The 27,125-nt window shown below is 35.1% G+C and overlaps 1 protein-coding gene across 2 annotated transcripts in view; it reads right to left on the bottom strand.

The window, feature by feature from the left end:
• Nucleotides 1-27,125, bottom strand: part of EDIL3 (EGF like repeats and discoidin domains 3) — a gene marked incomplete at both ends in the record, with an annotated part of 384,944 nt that overhangs the window by 69,720 nt on the left and 288,099 nt on the right. For both annotated transcript variants that reach the window (XM_084234061.1, XM_084234062.1), the window contains one exon: nucleotides 22,853-23,037. In XM_084234061.1, coding sequence (XP_084090187.1) covers nucleotides 22,853-23,037 — 185 coding nt within the window. The remainder of the gene's footprint in view (nucleotides 1-22,852; nucleotides 23,038-27,125) is intronic.

Genomic DNA, 27,125 nt, shown 5'->3' with positions numbered 1-27,125 from the left:
CTGGGTAGTTTAAACAACAGAAGCCTATTTCACAGTCCTTGAAGGTTAGCAGTGTGAGATCCAGCAAGAGCAGGCTGATTTCTCCTCAGAACTTTCTTTGGCTTGTAGGTGGCTGACTCCTTCCTGCATCATCACATGGTCTTCCCTATGTGTGTGTCTGAGTAAAATGTCCTTTTTATAAGGACATCAGTCATATTTGATGAGGGGTTGCCTGTATTATCTCCTGACATCTTAATTATCTCTTTTAGTACTTATCTTCACATAGTAACATTTTAAGTGATGAGGGATTAGGATCTCAACATGAGTCTTGGGGGTATGCAGTTAACCCATAACACAAATTTTAAATAGTAAAAATTCACTGAGCTGATTTTTTAATGAAAGGCTTATGTGTTTGACACTTTTTTCATGTTTTGATTAAGTGGTATTTGCATTAAGGAATTTGCTAAATTAAAGAAGATAACTTGGATAAAATTTTTTTCAATATGTAAACTGTAATTTCAAGCAAAAGTCTAGATACTGTTTTCAGTTGTGATTTAGCTGGCAATTCTACCTATTCAATGCTTACAACCAGACAATCTCTAACTTAAAACCTTTCTAAAAACTCAAAATATTACAGAGGAATATCAGTTATAAATTTTGATTTTCTGGATTTTAGCACAAAAATAACTGAAGTTCATTAAGATGTTCCATGAACCACAGTAAAAAAATAACACATCTTATTTGAAATGCATATTTTTCTTTACACATTGAGAAATCAATGTTTGTTTTTCTTATAAAAAGGCTTCTCTGAAAAGAATTCACGAGATTGCTATGTACCTTTCCCTATTACTTAAAATTAAGTTTTATCTGAAATGGATTAAAAACAAATACTGTTTAATTAAAACAAAAACAAGATCAATTAATATTCTGTTTCATATTGAAAACAATTAGAAGGGAAATTTGTAATCCACTGGCATAACCTTTAAAATGCTCTTGGCCTTCACAACATTCCTATATGGCATTTTCTTAAAATTCCTAACAGTGAAAAAGAAAAAAAATATATATTAAATTTAATGTTACTGCTCATTTAAAAATTAACATTATTCATAAATAGAATTAATCAATATTGTTTGGCAACTGGTATTCCTGAGTAACTTGAGAATTTTGAATGGAAAATTTGTTCCTATGTGTGAAAAAAGGTAACCAGAATACTGAGCAAATGTAAAAGGAATTTGGATCTATATATATTTCTTTGTAAAAACTAAAAAGTTTTCACACAGGGTTCTTGAAATATTTGTTTGAAATTTCTGAGTCGCACAGCATATGTCAACATAGCAAAATTCTGTTAAAGCCAATAATAATTGGAAATGAAAGCTGTATTTTCAGGAAAAAAATACATATTGAAGTAGTCTTTGCACACTGGTCCACCGGTGCTCTGTGATATAAAGATTATGCATAGGAATTTTAAAGTATGCCTTACACTTTAAGAGTGTAGATACCCTATTTGCTGCCAAATATATACAGCTACTTTTCTTCCATCTTAAATATATAATATACATATTTATCTATCTATATTTATCTATAATATCTATGTTATCTATCTATCTATCTATCTATCTATCTATCTATCTATCTATCTATCTATCTATCTATAATCCTAGAGGGAATCTTTGTTAGAATGCGGGCTAGTCCTCCTTTGCTCTCTATAGATAGATAGATTAGATTAGATAGATAGATAGATAGATAGATAGATAGATAGATAGATATAAAGAAATGGGCTCTATAACAAATGTGTGGATGAGAAGATGTTCATGTGTAATATGCAATACTATTCAGGAGGGCTAAGTGACACTCCAGAAAGGTGTGGCCTTGGGCATGATCACTGAGGAAAACGAGACATCCAGATATATTAGAACTTCAGGGCCCCATGTTTGAACAGTTCCTCAATTCAAAGCTCATGCATTTTCAAGTCTTGTAGGGGTTAGCCCAGCAGGAGCAGCCATCTCAGAGTTGCCAGAAGCTTGTCCTTAGGTTCTCTTTTATAATTTGCTTTTTTGAGTTATAATTGCAGACTAGGAAGCTTCTTTGGAAAAATAGATCTTAACTCCTACACTTTACTATTTCCTGCCATGTTCACTGCTTTAATAATTCATTTCAGCTCACTTATTTCCTGATCAAAAATCAGCTTTGAATATGAAAAACTCATTCATCTGACCAATAATGATTACCAACTTATATTCATTTTTTCCATATTCATTAAATTTTTTTTAATTCATTAAATTTTTTCATCTTATTTCAAAATTGATCTAAAGACTAATATAGAGATACATATAATTAAAAATATTAATATATTTACAAGTTAGTATAATATCTAGGAAAATAGGATTTGGAAAAATATACAAAGTATCTATCTGATCTGTCTAGAGTTCTGGTATACCTTCCTGTGTGCACCAGTTACTTAAAGCTGTTGTTTTCTCCATGGGATATAGTATACTAACATGGTGATCTGGATCTAAGTTATAGAAACTGCATTTTAATATGGTGGGCAGATTAAAAAAAAAAGGCCTGTTTAACCCCCAAAGCTATCTTTCTGAAACAAGAACAAAGGCTTCCTTTCTCTCTGTGTGGCCCTATGTGGAAGGAAATCTCTTCTGAGAAGGACGAGGGGGCACTGGCATATCAGCAGTCACTCTCAATACAGAAAAACACAGGGAAAGATACTGTACCAGCTGGAAAGACTCCAGTCTGTAATGCTGAACACAAAAGTTGTGTGCAACTACTGCAGAAATTAGAAGACCAAAATCTGATTGTTAGAGACTGCAGCATTTAAATTTACTCATTTTTAAAGATAATTTGTTATGTAGTTTCTAAATAGTTTAATCAATTCTACTAAAATTGGAAAAGCTACATATTGCAGGTGCATAATTATACTTGTCATTAAATACAAACACAGATGCATGCAACAAAATTAGATGCAATCATTTCATTGAGAAAGAATGCTATTTGTTTCTCATTTCTCTTTTTGATTAAAAAAAAATCAAACTTAGTTTTTTTTCAAGGACCCTAGACTACTTTGTCTGTAATTTTAATTTTTACCCCTTTTTAGTGGTTAGTGACCAGTTGATTCTAGACAGCCTAGAGGGAATCTTTGTTAGAATGCAGACTAGTCCTCCTTTGCTAAGGTCACAATGTAATCACCCCATCATAATCAACTCTGTATGTTAGATACCACAAGAAACAAATGTGAATTCAACTCATCTTGAATGGTTCTCTCTATAATTTTGCCTACTGCATCTTTGTGGAGAAATGGTCAAGGGAGTCCATTCATTACTTATGTGCCTAGCAGTGTGGTAACAACTTTCATAGATGTCCTCTCATTTCAGCTCCATAATAACTCATGAGGCAAGGCTGGCCTCATTTTGAGGATGAGAATCCTAGGGTGGGGAATTCATTTCCCCTACTATTAAAGATAGTTTGAAACAGAGTTAGAATTTGAACCACAGAAACTGGAATCTATTCTTGTGTTTTTCCTCCTCACTGATTAATAACTCCTTAGGAGAAAGAACCTTCTCTAACCTCAGCCAGATAAACCATGTCACTGAACTCAAGTCCCATCATATAAATCCTAAAATCCTAACTCTGGGACCCCACTCAGTGCTGAAACTTTTGGAAGACATCCAGCTTTTGGGAGGTATCTTGTGATTTATTTTTAATTTTTATGTAATGTCTTTTTAGCACGGGCTGTAAAACCATACTGATGTTTCTTAAATTGGGATTATGAAATTAGAATGCATTTCTCAAATCAGCATGACTCTAGAAATGATTAAACTGAATCCCACATCATAATTCTCACTAATAGCTCCTCTGGGTAAAAATCACTCTTGATCATCTGTATAAACAAAGCTTTTACTCTAAACTTGAAGCACCTTTAGAGTCATCAGAGAGTAAAGTTCACCTTCATGTTGGTATAATGACTAAATATCAGCAATAATATTGCTGATTAATTCAGTTTTCTCATGCCAGGATCATAATCTTATTTCCCTTCTTCCCATCTCTTATTGTAGAGATGCTTCCACTTAAATATTAAAGGATATATTAAAAAAATTCTTAGCTAGGGAATTAAAATAAAATCAGTTACATTTTCTAAATCATGATGATCACTTTAAATTAAATTCATTTAAATCCTAATAAATATTTATGTGAATACGTTCTTGAAATGGGGTCATTCATAGGTACACCTATCCCATTAAATAAACTAAATTTTATTTTCTACTATGCTTTTACTTTATTTAAAATAATGTGTAGAACTTATTGGGTATTGCACTTAAAGTTTCCATCAAATTGTTAGGAACTGAACTACTTTCAGTTTCTTAGATATGCCATGCTTTCTTTCATGTCTAGGCCTAAACATACGATTCCTTTGGCATACCCCTTCTGCTAGACCTCCTTAATCCTCCTGCAGGCACAGCTAACTCCTGCTTATATCCTAGGTCTCTGCTCAAATACCACTTTCTCAGGATGTCTACTCTGATGCAAGATGAGACCAGATCTCTACTATGTATTTTAGTAGTTTTTAATTTTGCTAGAAAAATCACTTTTATTTCTTGCTTATAGTTCTATCTTTATGAGCTATAAGTTTCTTAAGGGCAAGGACCTCATCATTTTTCACCTTTGTATCCACAGTCTGGACTTAGAACTCATTCAATAGCTGCTGAACATGTTGTGAATCTGAATTATACTTTAAAAAATGTACATATTTTGTTTAAAAGTCTCATAAGATAGTGTGATAAAATTATTGAAATGAGAACAATCATCACCATTTTTGTCATTGTTTTCTAAATATCCTGAAGGTTCTTGATGGAGCTGTTAAATACCTAGAAGATCGATCTCTCTAGGGATGGCAGCTGAGAACACAACATGTGTCTTGGGATAGGTATGGGTAGATCCAATGCAATCAAATCTGTGTTTGTTGCCATGAAGGATCTTTTTGGGTTCTTTCTGCATCAACGTGGACCATATTTTCTTTCTCTGGGTAACAGGCAGGTATCAATAAAAAAGAAAGTTCTTTTAATTTTCATTTGTGAGATGATATTCTATTTAATATAAGAATAAGGAAACTGGACTCCAGCAGGTCATCTCCCTAAGTTCTTATTAAAAGTCAATGGCATATTCAAACAGAAAACGTCTACTTCTTTCTGTTTTTTAAGGTTAACCTTCTAAATAGCTCACTTTAAGGCATTTCTTTGGAGTTTACTGTATTACTGCCTAGACCAACAATTCTTAGACTTCTAGGGGTTTTAGAGAGTTCTGCATTTAGCACTGGTAGGGCAGACAGATGGAAAAGCCACTAAAGACTTGAGAGATTCTGCTAGAGCACACATTTTATTGTCTTTTGTTTTACTGAGTCTCATAGATACTGAATTTTTTACAAATTGAGGGCTTGAGAAAAAAGATTATGAATCACTGAAGGTTCAGATGATGGCTAGCCTCTTTATACATAAAGTATTTTATCATTTATTTATTTATTTATTTTTCTTTTGTTAATCTGTACTTCTGGTTCCTGTTACCTTCCAGGTCTTTGTTTGCTCATCTGCCCTTCAGGTTCTTGTTATTCAGCTTATGCACTCTTAGTTTAAAGTATTTTTTAAATTGAGTTATGTACATTTTTAAAGACCTAGTGTTATTGAATACTTAAAGCATACATGAGAGAAAATATACCCCACTTAGATGATTCAAATTAAAAATTAGGAAAAAAATTCAATGCCATCTGAAAACACCGAGGCTAAACATTAATCCAGCTCATTAATCCTGCTAGTGGTCTGCAACTTGTATTGGAAGATTTGATACAAAGCTAGCTATTTTTGTGTACAACCGTAATATATTATTACTAGAATTTTTTTTTTTTTCACCAGGTTCCCCTTGATCTTGCTTCCTTGACAAGTATCTCCTTTTAGGTGATATCCAGGGTATTACTGCTATAACTTTCATGTCAGCATTCTCATCAGTAAGTTTTAAATGAGTCTTTTCATATGGCAAGGCATTGTGCTGACTGTTATACCTGTATTATATAATTTAAAGTTTGGAAGAGCCCTAAAGTAGTAAGTATTATAACTCTTATTTTGTATATTTTCTACCCTGTGGCTACAAGACATTTAAAGAATTTGCTTACTGACTCTTGTTGTCCTCTGGAGACTTCTGTGGCTGTCACATGAATCTATGTGACAGTGAGGCCATAAGCCTGGGCCTATTTTTGAAATGTAAATTAGAACCCATTATCTGTTTTTTTTTTTAACCAAAATCAGAAAAAAGAAGCATCATTTTTTTTTCTTGTTAAATGACCAAGGTAAGTACAGGGTGAACTTACATGGTAAGATAGATTTATCCTCCTACAGAGGGAGAAATACAGGGAGAAGCAGCAATGGATCTTTTCAGCAGTAATATAATCTTCCATATTTGATTTCAAGAGTAGGTATCATGTAATATAACCAGGTTAAAATATCAGTCATTTCCCCAATTGAGATTCTTTGGGTATTTGGTTAATTGGTAGAAAAACAATAAGCTTCATTTATTTGACTTTTACTAGGAAATGATTGTTGCTTCTCATTTATTCTGGATATTGAAAAGTATATTCTTCAAAATTATAAAGGAAATAGTAGGAAATAAAACAGATTTCTCTAGTATGTTTTGCATTTATTTGATTCATTAAAACTCACCTTAGAAATATATCTATGCTCTCTATAAACAGATTTTAACATTTAAACACTTCAAAGAATAAAACTTCCTACAGAAATTCTATACTTTCTCTATTCTATACTTTCTATATTTAAACTTGGTTAACCATTTTAATTCATGGCATTATTTGTCAAATGCTGTGATTTATAGGTACATTTTTAAAAGAATAATAAGCAGAATTTCTATCATTATGTTCTTATAGACATAGAGAACCAAAGAAGCAAAAACAAAAACAGCCCCAAAACAATTAGTGGCTAGACTTACTTAAGGTCTTTTACAACATGAAGTCTAAAAAAAAAATCAACTTCATTTGCCTCTCGTTGGTTAATATGGCCTGGCACATAGAAGTTTGGGTTGTAAAGACTGTGTATATCTTTTGATAAAATGATTTCACTAAGCCACTCTGAGGATCTTAAATGTCACCTAGTGGCCATTTCTACAAACTGTAGACACAATATTCCAAATATCATGAAGAGGTCACTCGGGGTAATCCTGGCAACTTCAACCCATTTCCATGATGGGAAATATTATACTGACTTCCTATATATTAAGAGAGGTTAACTTCCAGAATTTATCATCTGGCTCTATGTTGGCACCCTGATGGGTTCATCTCGGTCCTGGATATCTACTAATCAAGAAGACTTAGAATTAAGATTAGATTCTTTTTTTTTTTTGAAGATTTATTTATTTATTTATTTGTTTGTTTGTTTGTTTATTTATTTATTTATTTATTTATTTATTTATACAAGCACTGGGTGCAGTCCGAAGCGCAGGGAGGGTGAGAGAATTCACCAGAGCCAGAGTGGGGAGCAGAACAGGCAGAAGGACCAAAGTACACTGCTAAGGGGAGCAGCGGGCGGCAGGAGAGGTCTGTACGCCATGTGGGACCCTCCTCTGGTGGCGGGGAGCAGCCGGGGATCGAACCGGCACTGCAAAGCCTGCGGGCAGCTTCGCAACCCAGCGCTCAACCGCTGTGCCACCGGGAAGGCCCCAAGATTAGATTCTTTTTTCTAGAACAAAATAAGGAATTTTGCAGCATAGGTCAGTTAAAGCATATTTGCTTGGGAGTTAATAAACTATTGGTTTTCTAACATCTATTCATCTGGAATATAGGCACAGCACAAAAACAATTACAGATGAACAATCTATTAAAACCATTATCTATTGACTAAAAATCATCACTATAACAGCTTCATAACTTAGTTCAATTAGAGATACTGGGGCAAAGAAAGCAAAAGAGATGGTGTGAAAATAGAGTGTTGAATCCAGCAAAATAAAATATAGGATACACAGTTAAACTTGAACTTTAACTAAACAACATTATTAGTGTGTGTAAGTATGACCTTTGAAATGTTACACTAAAAAACAAAAAAATACATTCATCATTTAGTTGAAATTCTGTATTACCATCTGGCAACAAATGAAAGCAATGCTGTATATTATTTCAGTAATTACTAGATTATTTTGATCAATAAAATAGCAGTAATGAAGATTTTTGTAGTAATTATCTTTTAAGTGCTTTTCTTAACTTATTTAGTCATTAATACAACTCTTTAAAGATAGTCACTATTATCCTAATTAACACTGAGAATATTGAGGCACCAATAAGTGGAGATGATTATCCATAGTCACACATCCAGTTAGTGTCAGAAAAGGTTTTTGAGCCCATATAGTTCTGCTATACAATCTACTGTTCTGTTATAAAAAACTTTCTCATCTACTATATCCATTAATTTAATATTACTCTATAAACTGCTCATGCATTGGCAATTTCTGAAAATGTTATTCAATAATTTTCAATATGTATCAATAACTTTATTATTTATTTTTAACCTTTTCTTATTGAGATATTGGATTGCAACACTGTATTTAGGTTACTAAGTTCCCATCTACATGTATATTGCCACACTGTTCCCCAATACCAAATTATCCATAGTCCTTTACCATAGGCCTCCCTGTTTTCTTTCCACACATATTCTCCCTTTCCCTCTAGAAGTTCAGTTCCACTTTCTTATTTCTAGGGTTTGCTATGGTTTAGTTTTGTCAGTTCCCTGTTTTATATCTCTATACTCCATAGATAAGTATTTACTTAAACGTGCCCTCTTCATCATACAAAAACAGTAAGCTTAAAACTCCATCTTCGGGCCTCCCAGGTGGCGCAGAGGTTGAGCACTGGGTTGCGAAGCTGCCCGCGGCCTCTGTGGCACTGGTTCGCTCCCCGGCTGCTCCCTGGCCACCGGAAGAGGGTCCCACATGGCGCACAGACCTCTCCTGCCGCCCGCTGCTCCCCTCAGCAGTGTACTTTGGTCTTTCTGCCTGTTCTGCTCCCCACTCTGGCTCTGGTGAATTCTCTCACCCTCCCACGCTTCTGACTGTACCCAGTGTTTGTATAAACAAACAAACAAATAAATAATAAACAAACATGCCTCTATTAAAAAAAAAAGTACATTAAAAAAAAAACTCCATCTTCATTGAACATTATTTACTTATTTCAAATGGAATTTCAAAAATTGGGAGCAGTTCCTGTTAGGAGTTCCTGTTATTTTTCTACACATATCAGAGTGCTAACAGAAATTTTGACAATTTTCAACAATTTTGTTTCATTTATATATATTCTTTTTCTCTCAAACATTACCTTTTACAAGACTCTGTGGGTATACAGCCCCCAAAATAAACATTTCTATGCCCAATCTATACCTAATAATACCAGAGTCTCTGAGGATGGGATTTGGGAATGTATTTTCAGCCAGCTTCTGCCAGATGATACTGAAACAAGAGGTCTCCAAACCACACATTGAGAAAATGCCTTTGACACAAACACGCAAGAAGATACAAGCAGCTGGTAGTGTGCTTTTTCCCATTGAGGACTTTAATGCTGCTTTAATTTTAGAATTTCCCATTATAGAGCTTTAAGGCAGATATAGAAATATATATGCACATCTATACATATATACACATGTACACATTCATATATATGTATATTTATACATATGTATTTAGTGTTACATTCTAAGTTACTCTTAGATCCATTATCTTGTATATACAGTTCCTCCCACATCATCAGGCATATGCTTAACAGAACAGAACAGATGGGTCCTTGATACTCATGAAGGGCCATCAAATCAAACAGCTCTGGGATTAAAATTCTACAAAGCTTCTTATTAGGGGAAGATTCTCAAGTAGGTGGTAGGATGTTGGGAGTTTGGGGAGAGGTGACTCAGAGTTTAACTGGACTAATAACTATTCAATTACTGTTGCTTTTGTTTATTCACTTGCTTTAAGTCCTGTTAGCCATATTCAGTTTTTTCAATTATATTTCAACTATAATGGTAATAACATCATATACAACTGAACTATAATATGCAATTTTGCATGTAATCTATAAAATGTTTTCCTATTTTTATTAAAAATATGTTTTTTTAACTTGAAACTACAGAACATGATATCATATAAACAGTTACTAAATAAAGGCTATAGGTGAATATCTCTTGGTTATTCTCTCTCTTGTATTGGATGAAACTTGGATGAAATGGTTTTATCAGCATTTAGTAGCATAAAGAAAATAGTGCAAATGGTCATATAGACTCTACTCCATTGAATATATATGGACAAAAAATGGACAAGTACTGTCCTATCTCCTTTGAAGTTTTCTCTATCAAAAGCCAACAACTTTTAGAAGAACAACTATATAGGGCAGCAGAAATTATATTATTTAGAGACTACTGACTTCACACACACATATATATATACACACACACACTTTAAAATTTTATTGCAGTAACATTGGTTTACAACTGTTTTTGTAATTTAGAGGTAGAGGATCATACCTCTCCAAATGTACGTAACCAAACCAGCAAGGCACCCACTGGCCATGTAGGCAAAAACATATTTATAAAATAATGATACTTTCCTAGTTCTTAGATCCTGTAGCTCAATAGTGGTGAATGTTACAAGATGTCTGTTGGTTATCCATAGTGCCCTAGTTTACTATAAAACACTGAATTCTACAGTAAAATGCGGTGTATGTCAATTACAAAAGCCTCTGTGACTGGAACAAAGAGTGAGAAATTTATGCCACAAACAGAGAAGATATTTGAACATTTGAAGGAGGAAAGATTTTACAGTTTATGTATTTAACACCTAGTTTCACTGATGATCTCCTGTCATTTTAAGTGAAAGGGAAACAGAGTTTTAAAGAAAAATATCCAATGTGCTTTGTAACAAAAGACAGAGAAAATTTTTACAACCTGAGTGACAAAGATTTCTACACTACTGTAAACTTCTCTAGCTAAGCCCGTCAGCTCATAGAGACTGTTTATTAATGGGTGAAACTGTTCACACGTTATTTTTCTTGCTTAGACTGGTTGATGTATATAGTCCGATGTACACAGTCCATTTTATTCATGACATGCATTGACTGCTCTTCAGGTACATGCTGGTTAACTTTAGCTTATCAGTAACATCCTTTCTAAAGATGAAGTAAAAATAATACTTCAAATCCATTTAAATAATTTTAAATGCTTGAGTTCTACATGTATGGACATAGAACTGATGATGAATGTGATATTGAGTAGTTCTATGCCCAAAGCAGAAAAATGCAGCAAACTGGAAAAACCGTATTTCCAAATGCACATATTTTGCATATTTTGTTGTACTAAAAAAAATCATATTGGTGAAAAAGAGACTGCTAAGGTTAGACTTCATTCTACATGCTGTCAGATGCAAAAAAACATGCAAAGTGGTACTGAGAGGAAAATAGAAAAACTGGTCTTTGGGTCAAGTTCTGACATTTACAGGATTAAGTTGTATAACCTCTGTAAATTGCTTATTCATATACTGAGACAGAATATTTTATACGAATAATTGTATGTACCCAAATTATTATAAAGCTGTAGTGAAAGTTATTAGCAACGCCCTTTGAAAACAACAAAGTCCTAGAAAATTTAATTGATGGAGAATATTCGAAAGTGGTTCCTGGGAATATTAAGGTAGTTACTTTTATTTATTTTTTTTTAATTTATTTATTTATTTATTTTTATTTATTGATTGATTTATACATACATGCATACAAGCACTGGGTACAGTCAGAAGCGTGGGAGGGTGAGAGAATTCACCAGAGCCAGAGCGGGGAGCAGAACAGGCAGAAGGACCGAAGTACACTGCTGAGGGGAGCAGCGGGCGGCAGGAGAGGTCTGCGCGCCATGTGGGACCCTCCTCTGGTGGCCAGGGAGCAGCCGGGGATCGAACCGGCGCTGCAGAGGCTGCGGGCAGCTTCGCAACCCAGCGCTCAACCGCTGTGCCACCGGGAAGGCCCTAAGGTAGTTACTTTCAAAAGCACTGTGTGATCAAATAAGCTTGAAAATCACTAGATAAAGCAAATCTCTTTCTTAATAATTCTTAAGAGTCTATGTGAGCATGCATCTGATTCAGCAAGAACAGAAAAGAGAATAAAGAATTTACCAAATATATTTCAGTACCAAATCTTTTAAATTTTTTTTTTTAGCACCTTACAGAAGGAGTATTTTTCAGGGCAAGTTTAGGAAATGTTGAAAATTTATCATTTGGGTAGAAAGGGGCCCTAACTTGCTGTAGAGTACTATATTTTTTAGGATGAAAAAGTGGTATATTTTAATCCTAATTTTATCAATTCATTTTCATACCGGGGAAGAAAGGACCTTTTGGAAATTCTGGGTTTATGATAAGGAGGTCTCGGTCCTGGTAGTACAACTCTCTAAAGAAATAGAGCATTTGGAAAAATAGAAACTGTGAGGGCCAGGGTCAGAGACCAAGACTGGCAAGACAGAGGTCAGCTGTGGCAGCTGCTGCACCTACCTACTGAGGAGCCAATAATCATTGTCACATAAGAGGCCCATGTGAAAGAGGGCAGGGCTGAATTTTCCACAGAGATGAAAGTGGATTGATAATAGGCACTTAGCTGCTAGACGGTGGGCTGGAGCTGGACTGCAAGGTAAGGGATAGATAAACCAACTGACAAAGATCTAAGAAAGCTGAGGTGAGGAAAGGGCACAATACGACAATCAGATATGCACCAGGACTCACAGGAAGTAGAGGGCAGGCCAAATGGAGACAGCAGCATCCTGATACCTTGATAGACTCAGGCAAGGAGTCTAAGTGACAATTTAAGACTTTTTTTTTTTAAGATTTATTCATTTATTTATACAAGCACTGGGTACAGTCAGAAGGGCGGGAGGATGAGAGAATTCACCAGAGCCAGAGCAGGAGCAGAACAGGCAGAAGGACAGAGGGACACTGCTGAGGGGAGCTGAGGGGAGCTGAAGGGAGCAGCGGGCGGCAGCAGAGGTCTGGCGCCATGTGGGACCCTCGCTCAGTGGCCGGGGATCAAATTGGCCCTTCAGAGGCTGCAGGCATCTTCGCAGCCGTGCTGTGCCACCGGGGAGGCCCTGATTTAAGACTTTAAAACTCTGATCTGCCTTGGTACTGAAGCCATAGTCTGTCCTGCTCAAGGAAATTAGTAACTATTTTTCTCTGAAGTATAAACTAATTTTAAAAAGTGATTAATTGGAAGCTGTACATATTAGAAGTTTAGGCACATCTTAAAGGATCTTAGACAAGATTCCAACCAAGAGTTAATATAGAAAGGACATGGTTAGATGGACCTGCACTTCCCAGGAGACATGCTGTGCAGTGAACTATATTAACCAAATGAAACAAAAACATTTGAGATATGACAGTTGCTTCATTGACACATGTTTTCCCCATAGAAATGTTAATGTTTTAATGGAAGGGAAAATGCATGAAATAATTACTGTAAATGGTTGTATTGAAGGCTGGTATGAGCTAGCAAATAAATACTTCATAAACAAGAAAATATTTAATCATGAGTGTAACTAAAAAATTGAATGACCTAATCATTACAGTGTAACTGACTTTGAAGAAAAATTACTCAGGTCTCTAAAATAAACCAAAGCAATTTACCAGGTGAACCTAACTATGACCAAGAGTGTGGAGCAGAGAGCATTCTCAAAAACGTGGTGTATGCACAGACATACTAGTGAGTTGTAGTAAGAAAATGCTAGAATTTCCATTCAATTTCCTTTTAGTTTTATCTTCAGACTCCCAAATAGGAATTACTTCATTTATTTACTTTTATTTATGTAATTTAATTGAATTCCTTTTACTTTTTTTTTTTTTTTGAGATAACAACTGTCTTAGGGGCACAGGTTCATACCTTTTCAGAGCTATGTTACTACACCACAATGATCATCAAAATGCCCATAATCCCTCTCCACAGTCCATTGAGCATAGGAGGGAGAGGGCTCAAAATAATTATATTTGAAAAATATTGTGTTCACTGTTCACTACAACAGTAAAGAATATACAAGTTTTACATTGTGGAATCACACATTTGGGAGGCAAGCAAGTCCCACAGAAATACAAGGAGCACTCCTTCAAGACAGGTAAGTGGCCAGAGTTATGCTGGAAGGCTTCCTAATCCAACAAATGTCCCTTGAAAAAAGCAGCCACCTCAGCTTACTTAATGGTTTACAAAATATTGTAAAAAATCTTCACATCACCTTCCTAGCATGTGTTGAGGTCCTCTTTGGCTGCTGACTGGAATGTAATCTTTAGCAAGCCACTCAAACTATCCCCATGGCCTTGTTGTAAAACAGACATAACCAAGTCACAGAGAGGGCTGCTTTAAAGACAAAAACGAGATCACCCATTAAAGTTGATTCCCATTTTATCTGAAAGCCTTTTCAAATGCTCATTTTATTCAACTCTGTATTCCCAAGTTCTAAATCTTACTCACTGGCCTATTTTCAGCTCATATTTTTAGAGAACAGTTGCCTTTCTTATCACTATATTTTGTTAAAGCAAAGATAACGAATATGTCACAAATTAAAATTCATTTGTACAAAAAGGAATCAGAAGTCATTTAATACTCATTATCATAAAAACATGAATGGGCCAGCTGTGCACATGCAATTCTTGCAAGTCCTACTGCTCAGTTTTTCAATTATTTCCAATACTTCTAAGCAGACCCATCCAACTTTTCACATTTCTGTTTATTGCTTTTGGAATGTTGAATCCATGACAATTAAGGGATCAGTAATCACACACACAGGCAGACACAGTACCAGGTCTATCTTTGAACTCCATGCACCTGGCACATTGGTGGTAACAGGTATCTCAAGAATACTGATTTGAATTTAAAAATTATGAAGCCATTAAAAATAACTTACAAATCACTAAGCTTCCATCCAGTTTTTATGTACCATTGAGGCTTGTCATGCCAAAATTGCAAATGGCACTTAAATCTTTTCTTCCCTATTGCCAACAGAAGCTATTGCTTTGTATATTTTTTTAAAATGATTTGCTATATGTAAGTGCTAGTGTATTACTGTTTAATAACGACCTAGTAAGTCTCATCTTATCTTAGGGAATTCTATTTTTTTAAGCTTTCTATGGTGAGATATTAATACACTAGCCCAAAGAAATGACTCATAATTAGAACTAGTAGAAAGTTAAGGGCATTATTTTGGGTATTCAGAAGATTCAATATATGTAACATACAGGTTAATTTTTAAGGTTTAATTTTAAGGTTAGATTGCTGTATTTGTAATTGTACTGAAATTATATGATGTCCTCTTGTTAACTTCACCAGAAATTAGCTGTGGTCCTGATAATTTTCTGATTGCTTCAGAAATGGTCAGCCATTTAGAAACTAGCATATGAGTGGTGGGAGAGTTTTTGAAAGGAGAAGGTCACTTGAGAGGCTATCAATTCTGTAATACAAATATTTTAGATGAGAAAAAGAAAAACTTGAGTTCCAGGTTACTAATGTGATCTGTCCAGAATTTTGGATTTTAATTATATACTCAGTATATTTCTTTGGTACAGACTGTACTTTCTTTTGCCCTCTGAGAACATTTTGTATTAGTGTCCCACTCAATTTTGTTTTGCTCTATTTTTTTTTCTAATTGCACAGTGATGACTTCCTTTGATAATGCAATATTTTTTTAAATAAAGATTGATTTATTTATTTATAAAAGCACTGGGTACAGTCAGAAGCATGGGAGGGTGAGAGAATTCACCAGAGCCAGAGCAGAGAGCAGAACAGGCAGACTGACAAAGCACACTGCTGAGGGGAGCACGGGTGGCAGGAGAGGTCTGTGCGCCATATGGGACCCTTGCTGGTGGCAGGGATTGAACCAGTGCTGCAGTGGCTGCGGGCAGCTTCGCAACCCAGCGCTCAACCGCTGTGCCACCGGGGAGGCCCAATATTGTAAAATTATAAAAAAATATTTAAAGATGATTTATAGTCCCAGAGAAATATGGACATCCAGTGATTCATTTCATGCACTCCAAAATATATTAACTTGACATCTTTTAGATCTGCTTTCTAGGTAGACACTTCCTGCAAGCTTACTATTTACAACATATGAACTATTAGAAGAGAACTGGAAATCAGAAGATTGCTTCATATTGTGAAGTGATTCTCAATAACCCAGAGAAGACTTGAGTCTTCACAACCTTTCTCTTAGATCTTCATAAAAGGACAAGAGAAGTTAATGGTTTTGAAAAAGTTGCAAATTTTATAGTTAGAAGACTCCCTTTTAAAAATCTGAAATGTCATCAATTCCAAAGAGCACCTGCACCCCTATGTTTATAGCAGCACTGTTTACAATAGCTAAGCTTTGGAAACAGCCCAAATGCTCAAAAATAGATGACTGGATCAAGAAGATGTGGTACATATACACCATGGAATATTACTCAGCATTCAAAAAAGATAAACACATGCAATTTGCAGCAATATGGAATGCGCTGGAAAGGATCATGCTCAGCAAAATAAGCCAGAAAGAAAAAGAAAAATACCGGATGGTCTCACTCATAGCAGGAATCCAGAAAACTTAAATAAGGAACCAGGAAAATGAATAACTATAAGAAAGTGAAAATCAAAATCAACAAAAAACTATGAACCAGAGACACTCTATGGGGGGGTAGGGGGCGGGAGGGGAGGGATTGGGGTCAAAATAAGGGGGTTGCAATTGTATGGGGAACATAAAAATAAAATTTATTATAAAAAATAAAAAAATAAAAATCTGAAATGGACTAAATTAAATAAGGCTTATATAATTTAAAGCTTAAATTCAATTGCTTCCTTATCCATTTCCACAAAATTAGTATTGAAATGAAACTATGTAGGGTTGATGGAATTTTGACAAAGGTCAACCCTAATATGTGCAGTCCTCCAACTCTATTAATTCTACTAATTTGGCTGAAATACAACGCACGCTACCTTAAATTAGCAAATAGACAAAAAGGTCATTTCCTAGATGACATTGTGACATTTTCTTCCTGTTAGTTATTTATAGTGTTACCCTTTATGAAATCTGAAAAACTTGAGTGGATTAAATATGGTTACTGAATTATTCCTTTTCTGAAGTCCCTCCCAATAAGACAATGAATGCACATACAGTGTAGTCACTATGGGAGATTTTATGATGTTTATTTAAAAAAGCTTTTAATTAACCCAAGTTAATTCTTAGAGTGCTCCTTGTTCAGGTGCATCTACTACACCAAAATATTTCTTCACAGCTTCTAAGATTATTATCAGTAATGTTTTCACTCCTGATAGAATGATAGAATGTCATTAAATATCTCAATTTCAGCCACCTTTTAATCAGTTTGTTTAATATAAATACAAACAAAAAGGGGATTTATTCCATCTGTTGAAAGCCACTGAAAAGGAGCATAAAACACATAATCACCCTTTACCAAACATTACCAAATGACAAAATATTCATCTTAAGTGATTAATATTTATTGTTACTACTAGTTTCAGTTAAAGAACCTGAAAAATATAATGCTACCTAGATAAAAATTTAAATTTTCTGTTTGCTGATGCAAATTTATGTGATTTATCAACATGCTCACAGTTTGCAACTGATCTAGTAATATATTAATTTACATTTCACAGCTTTATTGAAAAATTCCCTTTTGGAAGAGGCAAAGAATGTATATACATGCCTTTAATCTTAATTATAATTGGTAGTGTCAGATTATGCTCTCTGGAATTTACACTAGCCACCAGACAGAGAAAGGGAGCTACCCAATACTGATCACTTAACATATGCTTCCCCTTTCTCTCATTTCTCTTACTTAATCCATTTTAAAATTCAACAAAATTTCTGGCTGCCTATTTTTTTTAATAGAAACTAAACATGGAAAATAACAATCTGATCCTAAAAGATCTCATTGGATTAAACACCTCTTTATTATCATAAAGGGATTAAAATGTAGTCTAACCATATGTTATGAATGTCCAACATGAGTCAGAAATGATTGGCTCAAGTTTTTCAATTTTGGTGTAGATAAGGTTTTTCTGAAAGGCAGAAGCTACAATTTCAACTTGAAATGATTTTGGAAAATACATTGCAAGTCTTTTTGCTGAAAGTTTTGAATATTATCATACACATCAAAGTGATGGAACATTTTTTCAGAGGTCTGAGAAAAGCCTCTCTCATTTAGCACTACTGTGGACTTAACCTTATCTTTACCTTATCAATTAGAAATAGTAAAATGATTCATAGTTAAATAGCTCAAGATGATAATGAGTTAGGTAGATCATTTCTAAAAAAAAAAATTAATATTTACTCAAGAAATTCTTGAGATTTTGACCTCATAGAAGAAACTGTAAGAAACACTAAAATAATAATAGAAAACAAGGGGTTAAAATTATATTTCAATACATAAAAAAATTCTAAAAAGAATATATAAACACCCATTAAATATATTACAATTAGGCAAAAAAGGCATTTTAGGGTTTTTAGCTGGCAATTGGATTTCCACATATTATGTGGTTAGGTTTTAGAAAATCTTATTAAACTGAAATAAAACTCTCTTTTACATGAACAGTTGTTATTTAAAGGAAATTCCTTAAAAATTCAGTTAACAGGAGATTGATGACAGAATGGAATTTAAATGAGAGACATGTTTTGTCTTCAGAAGACCTATTGCTCAAAATTAATGTTTCAGTTTAAAATATAACTAATATTTTTAAATTCAGAAGCCCTAGACTAGGAATGCAATTGATTATCAACAACTTAAACACAAAGTCACCCAATATATCATTGCAATTTTTTTTTATCTCATTTTCAGCACAAGCACTAACAAGCACAAGAATGTACAACTGAAGAGATTATATTCTCTTAAGGAGCAAACACTAAAAATAAAATAGTCACAACTCTACAGCATTTTCTTGTATGATGTCAAATAAAAAAACTAAAATAAAAGTAAAGATGCCAATTTACCTTACCTTAGTGATTCTATGTTTAGACACAACAAAAGATAAAACAGAAACATACAGGAAGCACTGGTCCTTGAATTGATAGAAAATCTGTCACTAAAAGAATGAATCAATTTCAAAAAAAAAAAAAAGAATGAATCAATTTCAGCTTGCAAGTAACTTGAGGAAGACAGCTGAAAAGTCATCTTTAAAAAAGTGATGGATGGAGGTTTGCGCTGAAGATTACAGTCTGATTTGTGTAAATATATATATATTATTTATTTTTATCTTTCTAAAGAAACATGCCATTGACAATCCTTTCATGTGGCTATTTTTCAGTTTACTAGCCTGAGTTACTTAAGGGTATAAAATATGTTGTCTTATTGCACATGGCCTTGTGACTCACAAATAATATTAGCTATGTTCAGTTACTCTGAAATACTGGGATATTTCCAATTTAAGAAATATTATATAGCAACAAAAAAAAGTTTTAGCTCCACCATTCAAGTCTAACAAATGAAAAAAAGATCCTTCCATGGTTTCATCAAGTTAAGAACTTGAAAATTTCATAAAGACTAATTATAATTTTTTTATTAAAAAGGCTAGATCCAGGTCCTCCCCAGTGGCACAGTGGTTGAGCACTGGGTTGCGAAGCTGCCTGCAGCCTCTTCAGCACCGGTTCGATCCCCGGCCTCCGGGCGAGGGTCCCACATGGCGTGCAGACCTCTCCTGCCGCCCACTGCTCCCCTTAGTAGTGTACTTCGGTCCTTTTGCCTGCTCTGCTCCCTGCTCTGGCTCTGGTGAATTCTCTCACCCTCCTGTGCTTCTGACTGTACCCAGTGCTTGTATAAATAAATAAATAAATCTTTAAAAAAAAAAAAAAGGCTAGATCTGTAATATGAGATCTTAGACTTCTTTTTCAAATATTATTCAAAAATTTGAGGATAATAGCAGCTGATCTCTTAAATTGGAAATCAAAATTATATCCTATTTAGGCCCAAATAAATAATTGGAATTATACTTTGAACCATTCATTCATGTTTCAGATGTTGGGATAATTATTTAGTTAGGTACTAGACAACGAAAAAGTCAAAGGATAGATCTGGTCTCATTCCTCTAGGAGCCAACAATCTAACATAAAAACACAGCTTCCAAAACTATGTGATAATGCCACAACAAAAGAATTAAAGATGGAACAGAGTTATGCAGAAGAGAACTTAAGTCAGATTTGGTGTGAGATGGAGCTTGTGGCAAAGCATTCCTAGAGGAAGATGCATCTGAATTGTAGCTGAAGGTTTTAACTAACAAAGGTTAGACAGGCTGTGAGCAGAGGTGCAGTGCTCTTTCTGTTTTTTTTTTCCTCTCAGAAGAGGCCATTTATAATGAATGGAGGAAAGAGATAATGTTAGGTTTGAGAAAGTGAAGCAAGTTTAGAAGAGTGTGGGGCCAAATCATGTGAATTCTTTTAGGTTTCATTATGAGATCCAGACTATTCTGAGAGTCATATGGAGAAACTGAGGGTTTAAACAAAGGATTAAGACAATAGTACTTGCATTTTAGGCAAAAAAATATCATGGTTGTTGCAAAATCCCTGATTTGACAAAAGGGTGGTAGGGCCTCCCTCGTGGCACAGGGGTTAAAGACAGCTCTATCAAGCTATGGCCAGCTACTGAAGCAGGAGTTTGATCCCCTGCTGGCCAGGGAGCAACCCACATGGTGTAGCAGACCTCTCCTATCTGGCCCTCAGCTCCCCTCAGCAGTGTATTTCAGTAGATCTGCCTGTTCTGCTCCCCACTCTCTGGTGAATCTCTAACCCCCCCTCCCCCCCACCTCTGGCTTACAACCCAGTTCTTGTATGCATAACTAAATCTTTTTTTTTTTTAAAGGGTGATAGCTTAGATCATGGAAGTGTGTGTGGGGATAAGTGAAATGATTCTAGACATACTGAATCTTTTATTTTTCAGTAGCTGAAAGCATTAATACTCTAAGTTAGCTAATATAAGTGTGTGAAGTTGGTAAAAGTGAGGTTAGCAGAAAGATAACACGCAAAAGGTTGGCCCATAATGGAGGCCAGGGGATGTTGGGACACATCAGCTAGGAGGATGGAGGGAAAGAGAACACAGTATCATTAAAGTGTGAAACCTACATAAACTCAAATAGACTCTATCTTGGGTCTAAACGACTTGCTGAGAATTCTAGGTGGATTGCTGAAGTGGCCTGACTCAACTAATAGTCACTCTCACAGTGATTGCAAAAGAACATCAACTCCCTGTTCTCCCTTCATCAGCCATTAGGAAAGAAAGGGGAAAATCTTGTTACAAAAGATGACAAACTTCAGCTTTCTGCCTGAAGATTCCTGTTGATCAATCCAAAAGTTTCAAAACAAATGACATCAGCTCAACCCACTCCCCTGCTTGTCCTTTTAACATTTTTTTGTGTCCTGACCCTGGTGGAACACATCTTGGGACTGTCCCCTTGCTTGTGGACCCAGGCCATAATCCCTATTCTCAAAAAATACATTTTTTATTGTATTACAATTGGATTATGTCTTGGTAAATACAACAAAGCCAAGGAATGCTTTATAGAGGTAATGTCTTAATAGCATGACCGCTATGCTGCTTGTCTGTCATCACTATTGATCATGACATGTGATGCTTCCTAGATACCCCACAAGTTTTGTTCATTTGTTAAATAGTTTAATTCACTTTGTATTAATATATGTATTTTAATATATTACCATTATTTTACATCTTTGTAAAATTTTTCACAATATAGGATTTCTCCCCTCAGTGGCAAAAGGTAAGGACTGAGTTCTGGCTAAGTTCTGGAATGATAAATATAACTTACCTTCAAAAAGCTGATTGAACAATACCATACATAAATATCCATAATGTGTGATAGCTAATGAAAGAGCTCAAGTAAAACTCCAGCTCAATAAAGATGCAGACAAAATGTGAACAGAAAGTAAAGCATATTTCTATCTGTGAGGAGAAGTAGAAGCTAGCTCAAGTGAGGTAAAGACTTAGAAGGGACCACTGGCTATTATATGTGATTTATGAGAACAGTTCCAGATGCTTTCTGACAGGGGGTGACATTTGCTATTTTAATTGCTTACATGATTTCTAGAAATACAATAAATTGCCACAATTTTGAAACTCATGGATACAACATAAAAATCAATAAGAGTAGAACTTGTATCTTTCAGAGAAAGTCACCTCATTATGGAATTAAGCTGTCTTCCTTTTCTTTGCCACTGAACACATTAACAAATTTATGCACATTTAAAAGTACTCCACAAATAAGTGCATTTTAAGAAGATTGTTTTTAAAAGCACAGTGACCTTACTTCACTTGCAAATGAAAAAAATAGACTGTGCAGTATCTCCGCCTTCCTTCTATAAGCAAGCTCTCTTATGAGAATGTAATCAAATTGCTCCATTGCTTAGCAACCGCAGGTAGAGCACTAATAAGTCATGAGTCATGATTCTGTGGGAATAGTCTGCAGGTCTCTGGCATGATTTCAAGGCAGTTTGGATTTCTGCTCTGATGCTTTCAAACCAATATTGACACGAACACTAGAACAGATGAGAGTTAAAATGCAAATGGTCTCATAATCAATCGAATTGACCTACACATACTATGATCTGGTACAATCTGCTGCAGCAATCTGACAGTAGTGTCTATAAATCAACACCAGAATAAAAACAGCACATGAACATGACTTCTTAATTTGTTTTACCAATTTGGTTAAGCTAAAGGGGAAGATAGATTTAAATTAGTTTGAAGGTAATGACTTGGACTTTACCTAACCAACAGGAAATCTTCTGAAGAAGAGAAGCAGTGGGTATGAAACAGTTTTTGAAAATATTACCTGTAGCCATTGTGACTGGTCATTGTGACCTGAGGTCCAGGCATTCACTTTGCCCTGCTTGTCCAGCCGTGCTTTCCTTGGTTCCCAAGTGAACATATCCATGTTGAGTGTTCTAAAGATGCTGGAGGCAGTGATTTGATAGTCTTGTATATGTCCTGATTTCATCCCCAGAGGCTCAGAACAGCCTGAAAGAAAATGTGATGGGTTCCATGAGAAAAATAATTTATCATCCTGGAAGTTTTCTGTGTTCATTTTGGAGAGGCAAGAGAAGATTAAGCATAATGCTATTCATTCCCCGAAGAGAGAGCATCTAAATTCAAAAAAAGGCTATAATCAGAAATAAATCTGGAACAGAATCGAAAAAACAAGATAGCCAATTCAGGCTATTTTGTCTGAATATATTTTGGAAAAATTGAAAACAAGACAGACATTTCAAACTACTTTTCTGTGATAGATGATTTTGCAAAATGGAAACAATGCTGAAATGCATTCTCCTGTCTCATTACCAATAGCCTCATGACTGTTTCCTGGCTTGCAACACTTTCAGTGTTTCTTTAAAAATGGAACATTTTCTCACAAAGTATATTTGGTTTTCTTTTATTTGTTTTTATAATATTGTGAATGAAAATACCCTCAAATCCCAAAAAGTTATTTTCACAAACTGCTCCATTTTTATATTCTAAACTGGACAGCATTTTGTTTTCCAAGAAACATCTGTTAATCTTGATCACTGATTGTTATTGAACAACATGGCTTCTTCTGGGAGGTGGGAGGCTAAATTTATTCAATGTATGCCATTTTCAAGCATTGTACATGTGTAGAATTTAAACTAACAGATAAAATAACAGAAGACATATTAGCAAAAATATTTTTGCTATATTAGCAAAAATCATGACTGGACAAATCTTCCTATAATTTTTTTTATATTTTATACTCAATATGCTCTCAATATTCTCACACATGACACATATATTTTAAATTTGATGGGGTACAGATTTGGATTTATGTGTACTTGAAAAATTATATTTGTATATACAATGATAAATACAACTTTCCAATGTTGAACTGCAACTGTGACAGAATTCTATTCACAATGTTTGCAATGGGAAGCATGGTTCTATTATATTAACCAGAGTTTAATCTTCCATATGTAAAAATTGTTAGACTTTGTCCATTTGGCCACAGATACATAAGGAAACAAAGGTTAAAAAGAGACAGATTCTTCATTTAATTCCATTTCCTCTTAGTGTACTGGTACCCCGATTACTAGTTTAGTTTGTGCCTTAGTTTTCACATCTGCAAAATGGTGATGATAACAGAAACTATCCCAAAGAAGTGCTCTAAGAAATTAGTTAATCAACATACAGAGACATGGTATAAACATATTGTTAACATTCAATACATGTTATCTGTTTTTATTGTTGTCATACACTTTATTCCAACAAACAGCATCATTAAGTAACTATTCCAGGGCTGGTGGCAGTTTCCTTTTTTTTTTTTTTAAAGATGTATTTATTTATTTATACAAGCACTGGGTACAGTCAGAAGCATGGGAGGGTGAGAGAATTTACCAGAGCCAGAGGGGAGAGCAGAGCAGGCAGACTGACCAAGTGCACTGCTGAGGGGAGCAGCGGGTGGCAGGAGAGGTCTGCGTACAATGTGGGACCCTTGCCCTGTGGCCGGGGATCTGAGGGTGCTGCTGAGGCTGCAGGCAGCTTCGCAACCCAGTGCTTAACTGCTGTGTCATCCTTAACTGCTGAGGACTTGGTGGCAGTTTCTAAACCCAGGCCATTTCAAGTTCTAAGGGAGGTGGTTTAGAACATGCATAATTCATGCATAAATTATTCTTAAATACAACTAATTTTTTTTTATGCCAACTGAGTCTAGATCAACTCTTCCTTTTTGAAGCTCCCTCATGTTTACTTCCCCCTCCACTTTCTAGGAAATACCTATCCCGGTTATCTTTAGGACATGTTCTAATGTAACATGCGTTGTCTGCATTATAGATTCTATCCTGCTCTTCTATTACCAACACAATTCACCACCTCTAACCCACCCTGCTCCTGGAATCTTTGTAAAACTACTTGTCCTACAGAAGAGAAGGAGAAAGAAAAGATAATTGTTTTTCTCCTTTCGTGATATAACATATATTTGAACTACTGCAAAGCAAAGTGATGCCTTTACTTGGATGATTTGTGCTTATCAGAGAATTCATTTCATAACTACTCAGCTCTCTAGTACTTAACCCAGTGGAAGTTTTAAATGATTGTTTAAGACTAAATGAATTCCTTCCCTAATTACAATCATAATCAATTTCATTCTAAACATCTTAAATCATAGCTTTATTTGAGAGTTTAAGCTATTTCCCATTTAAGAGTCTGGGGAAAGGGTAGCAGCTGATCTTCTAGCAGGCTGAGAGATCTTACAACAGTTTATTTAACACAGCAAGGCTTTACAGTGTTGCACTAGATTGTGGGGAATAGTTCTTTGGTACATTATATGATAGTTTCCAAGTGTTATAGTTAACTTCTCTGCCAATTTGCCTCTGTCCACAAATTTCTCATCCATATGATTTCACACATATAAATTAAGTCTTTTATCAGCACACACAGCACCTGAACAAAATTAAATATTAACAATGAAACTGATTATTCCATAGTGAGGTGACCTAGCTTTTGAAAGCATCTACCAAGAGATACTATTTTCTGCATGCAAGTTCAAAATCAATTTGGGGGGTTGGGAACTGTGGGTATAGTTTCTTTTTAAGAACATAAAATCTGTAAAGTGTCAGGTGTAACATCTTGTCAAACTTGAAAATGAAATATATTCATACCTTAGGGGTGGAACTGTGCCATGTATGAGAGACTAATCCTCATGAATCAAGGACTGAAAAATGGGGGAAGATAATGTTAAGCAACTAAAAACCACAGGGCTTGCAGCAAGCCTCATCATATTGTGGCTTCCTCTTGATTGCTTTATGATGGATGACTTTGGGATGACACTGGCCTGTGGTGATATAGTGACATGCAATATAAACAGTGTACGGCAATAATTCTGCTGAGATTTACTTGTAGTCAATAAGCTGCTTTGAATTTCCAAACTATAGAAAATATCACCATTAGGATAACTATTGGTAGTAAAACTATAAACGGGTGGCTTCTTAATACCCATATATAATATGAAATTGTGACTATTAAAATAGATTCACTTGCCTGGCCAAATTGCTTTAGATTTTTTAAATGGAATGAGTCATCTAAAAAATCAGTTGCTTTTTTTATTGTAACTTTTATTTGCTTAAAAATCATTCCCTTTCTCAGTATTACAAATAAACCTATGAGTGGAAAACAGATATTAAGTATGTACTTATACCTATATACAACTGTTTAAAATGAATAAAAACTTCTCAGTTGTTTTTTTTAAGGGATGTGTCCTCTGATTTTTTTACTAAATGATAATATGTTTATAAAGACTCTACACATTTGTAAAAGTCAGGTACACATGAATTTTCAGTTTTCTTCATAGTTGTTTGAATGAAATAAATTCAGGTCACAGTGGCAAAGAAAGTTTGTAAATGTTGATGCTAGAAATACATGAACAATCATTAAAAATATAATACAAAAAATGGGCCTGCCCTGGTGCTGCAAGGCTGCCCGCAGCCTCTGCAGCATCGGTTCAGTCCCCGGCCGCCAGCGAGGGTCCCACAAAAAACAAAACAAAACAAAACAAAACAAAAAAACAAAAACAAACAACAACAACAACAACAAAAAAATGCCTGGAGAAAAATTTTTAGTTCAGCATCTAGCTATATTAAATGGGACCACTGGCCTCTCTGGTGGTGCAAGGGGTTAAGCACCGCATTATGAAGCTATCCACAGCCTCTGTAGCATGAGTTCAATCCCAACTGGCCAGGGAGCAACCACATGGTGCAGCAGACTTGTCCTGACTTGCCTGCTGCTCTCCTGAGCAGCGTACGTCAGTCCATTTGCCTGTTCTGTTCCCCACTCTGTCTCTGGTGAATCCTCTCACCCCTGCATCTCTGGCCTGTACCCCAGCTCTTGTATGAATAAATAAATAAATCTGTAAAAAAATAAATGGGACTACTATGAGATCTATACATTGTCTTTATTATTATATCTAGTACTGATGCCACTGAAAATTAAGAATTATTTTAACTTCGAGTCCTTTGACAGGTTATCTTTGAGCTCGACAACCATCAGAGTGGCAATCTTGGGATTGAAGTATCGTCCCTTAAAAGGAATGATAAAAACATGTT

This window comes from Talpa europaea, assembly GCF_964194135.1.
Source record: "Talpa europaea genome assembly, chromosome: 5".
Lineage (NCBI taxonomy): Eukaryota > Metazoa > Chordata > Mammalia > Eulipotyphla > Talpidae > Talpa > Talpa europaea.
The sequence above is the reverse complement of the archived record's forward strand: the minus strand, read 5'-3'. Positions and strand labels throughout refer to the sequence as shown.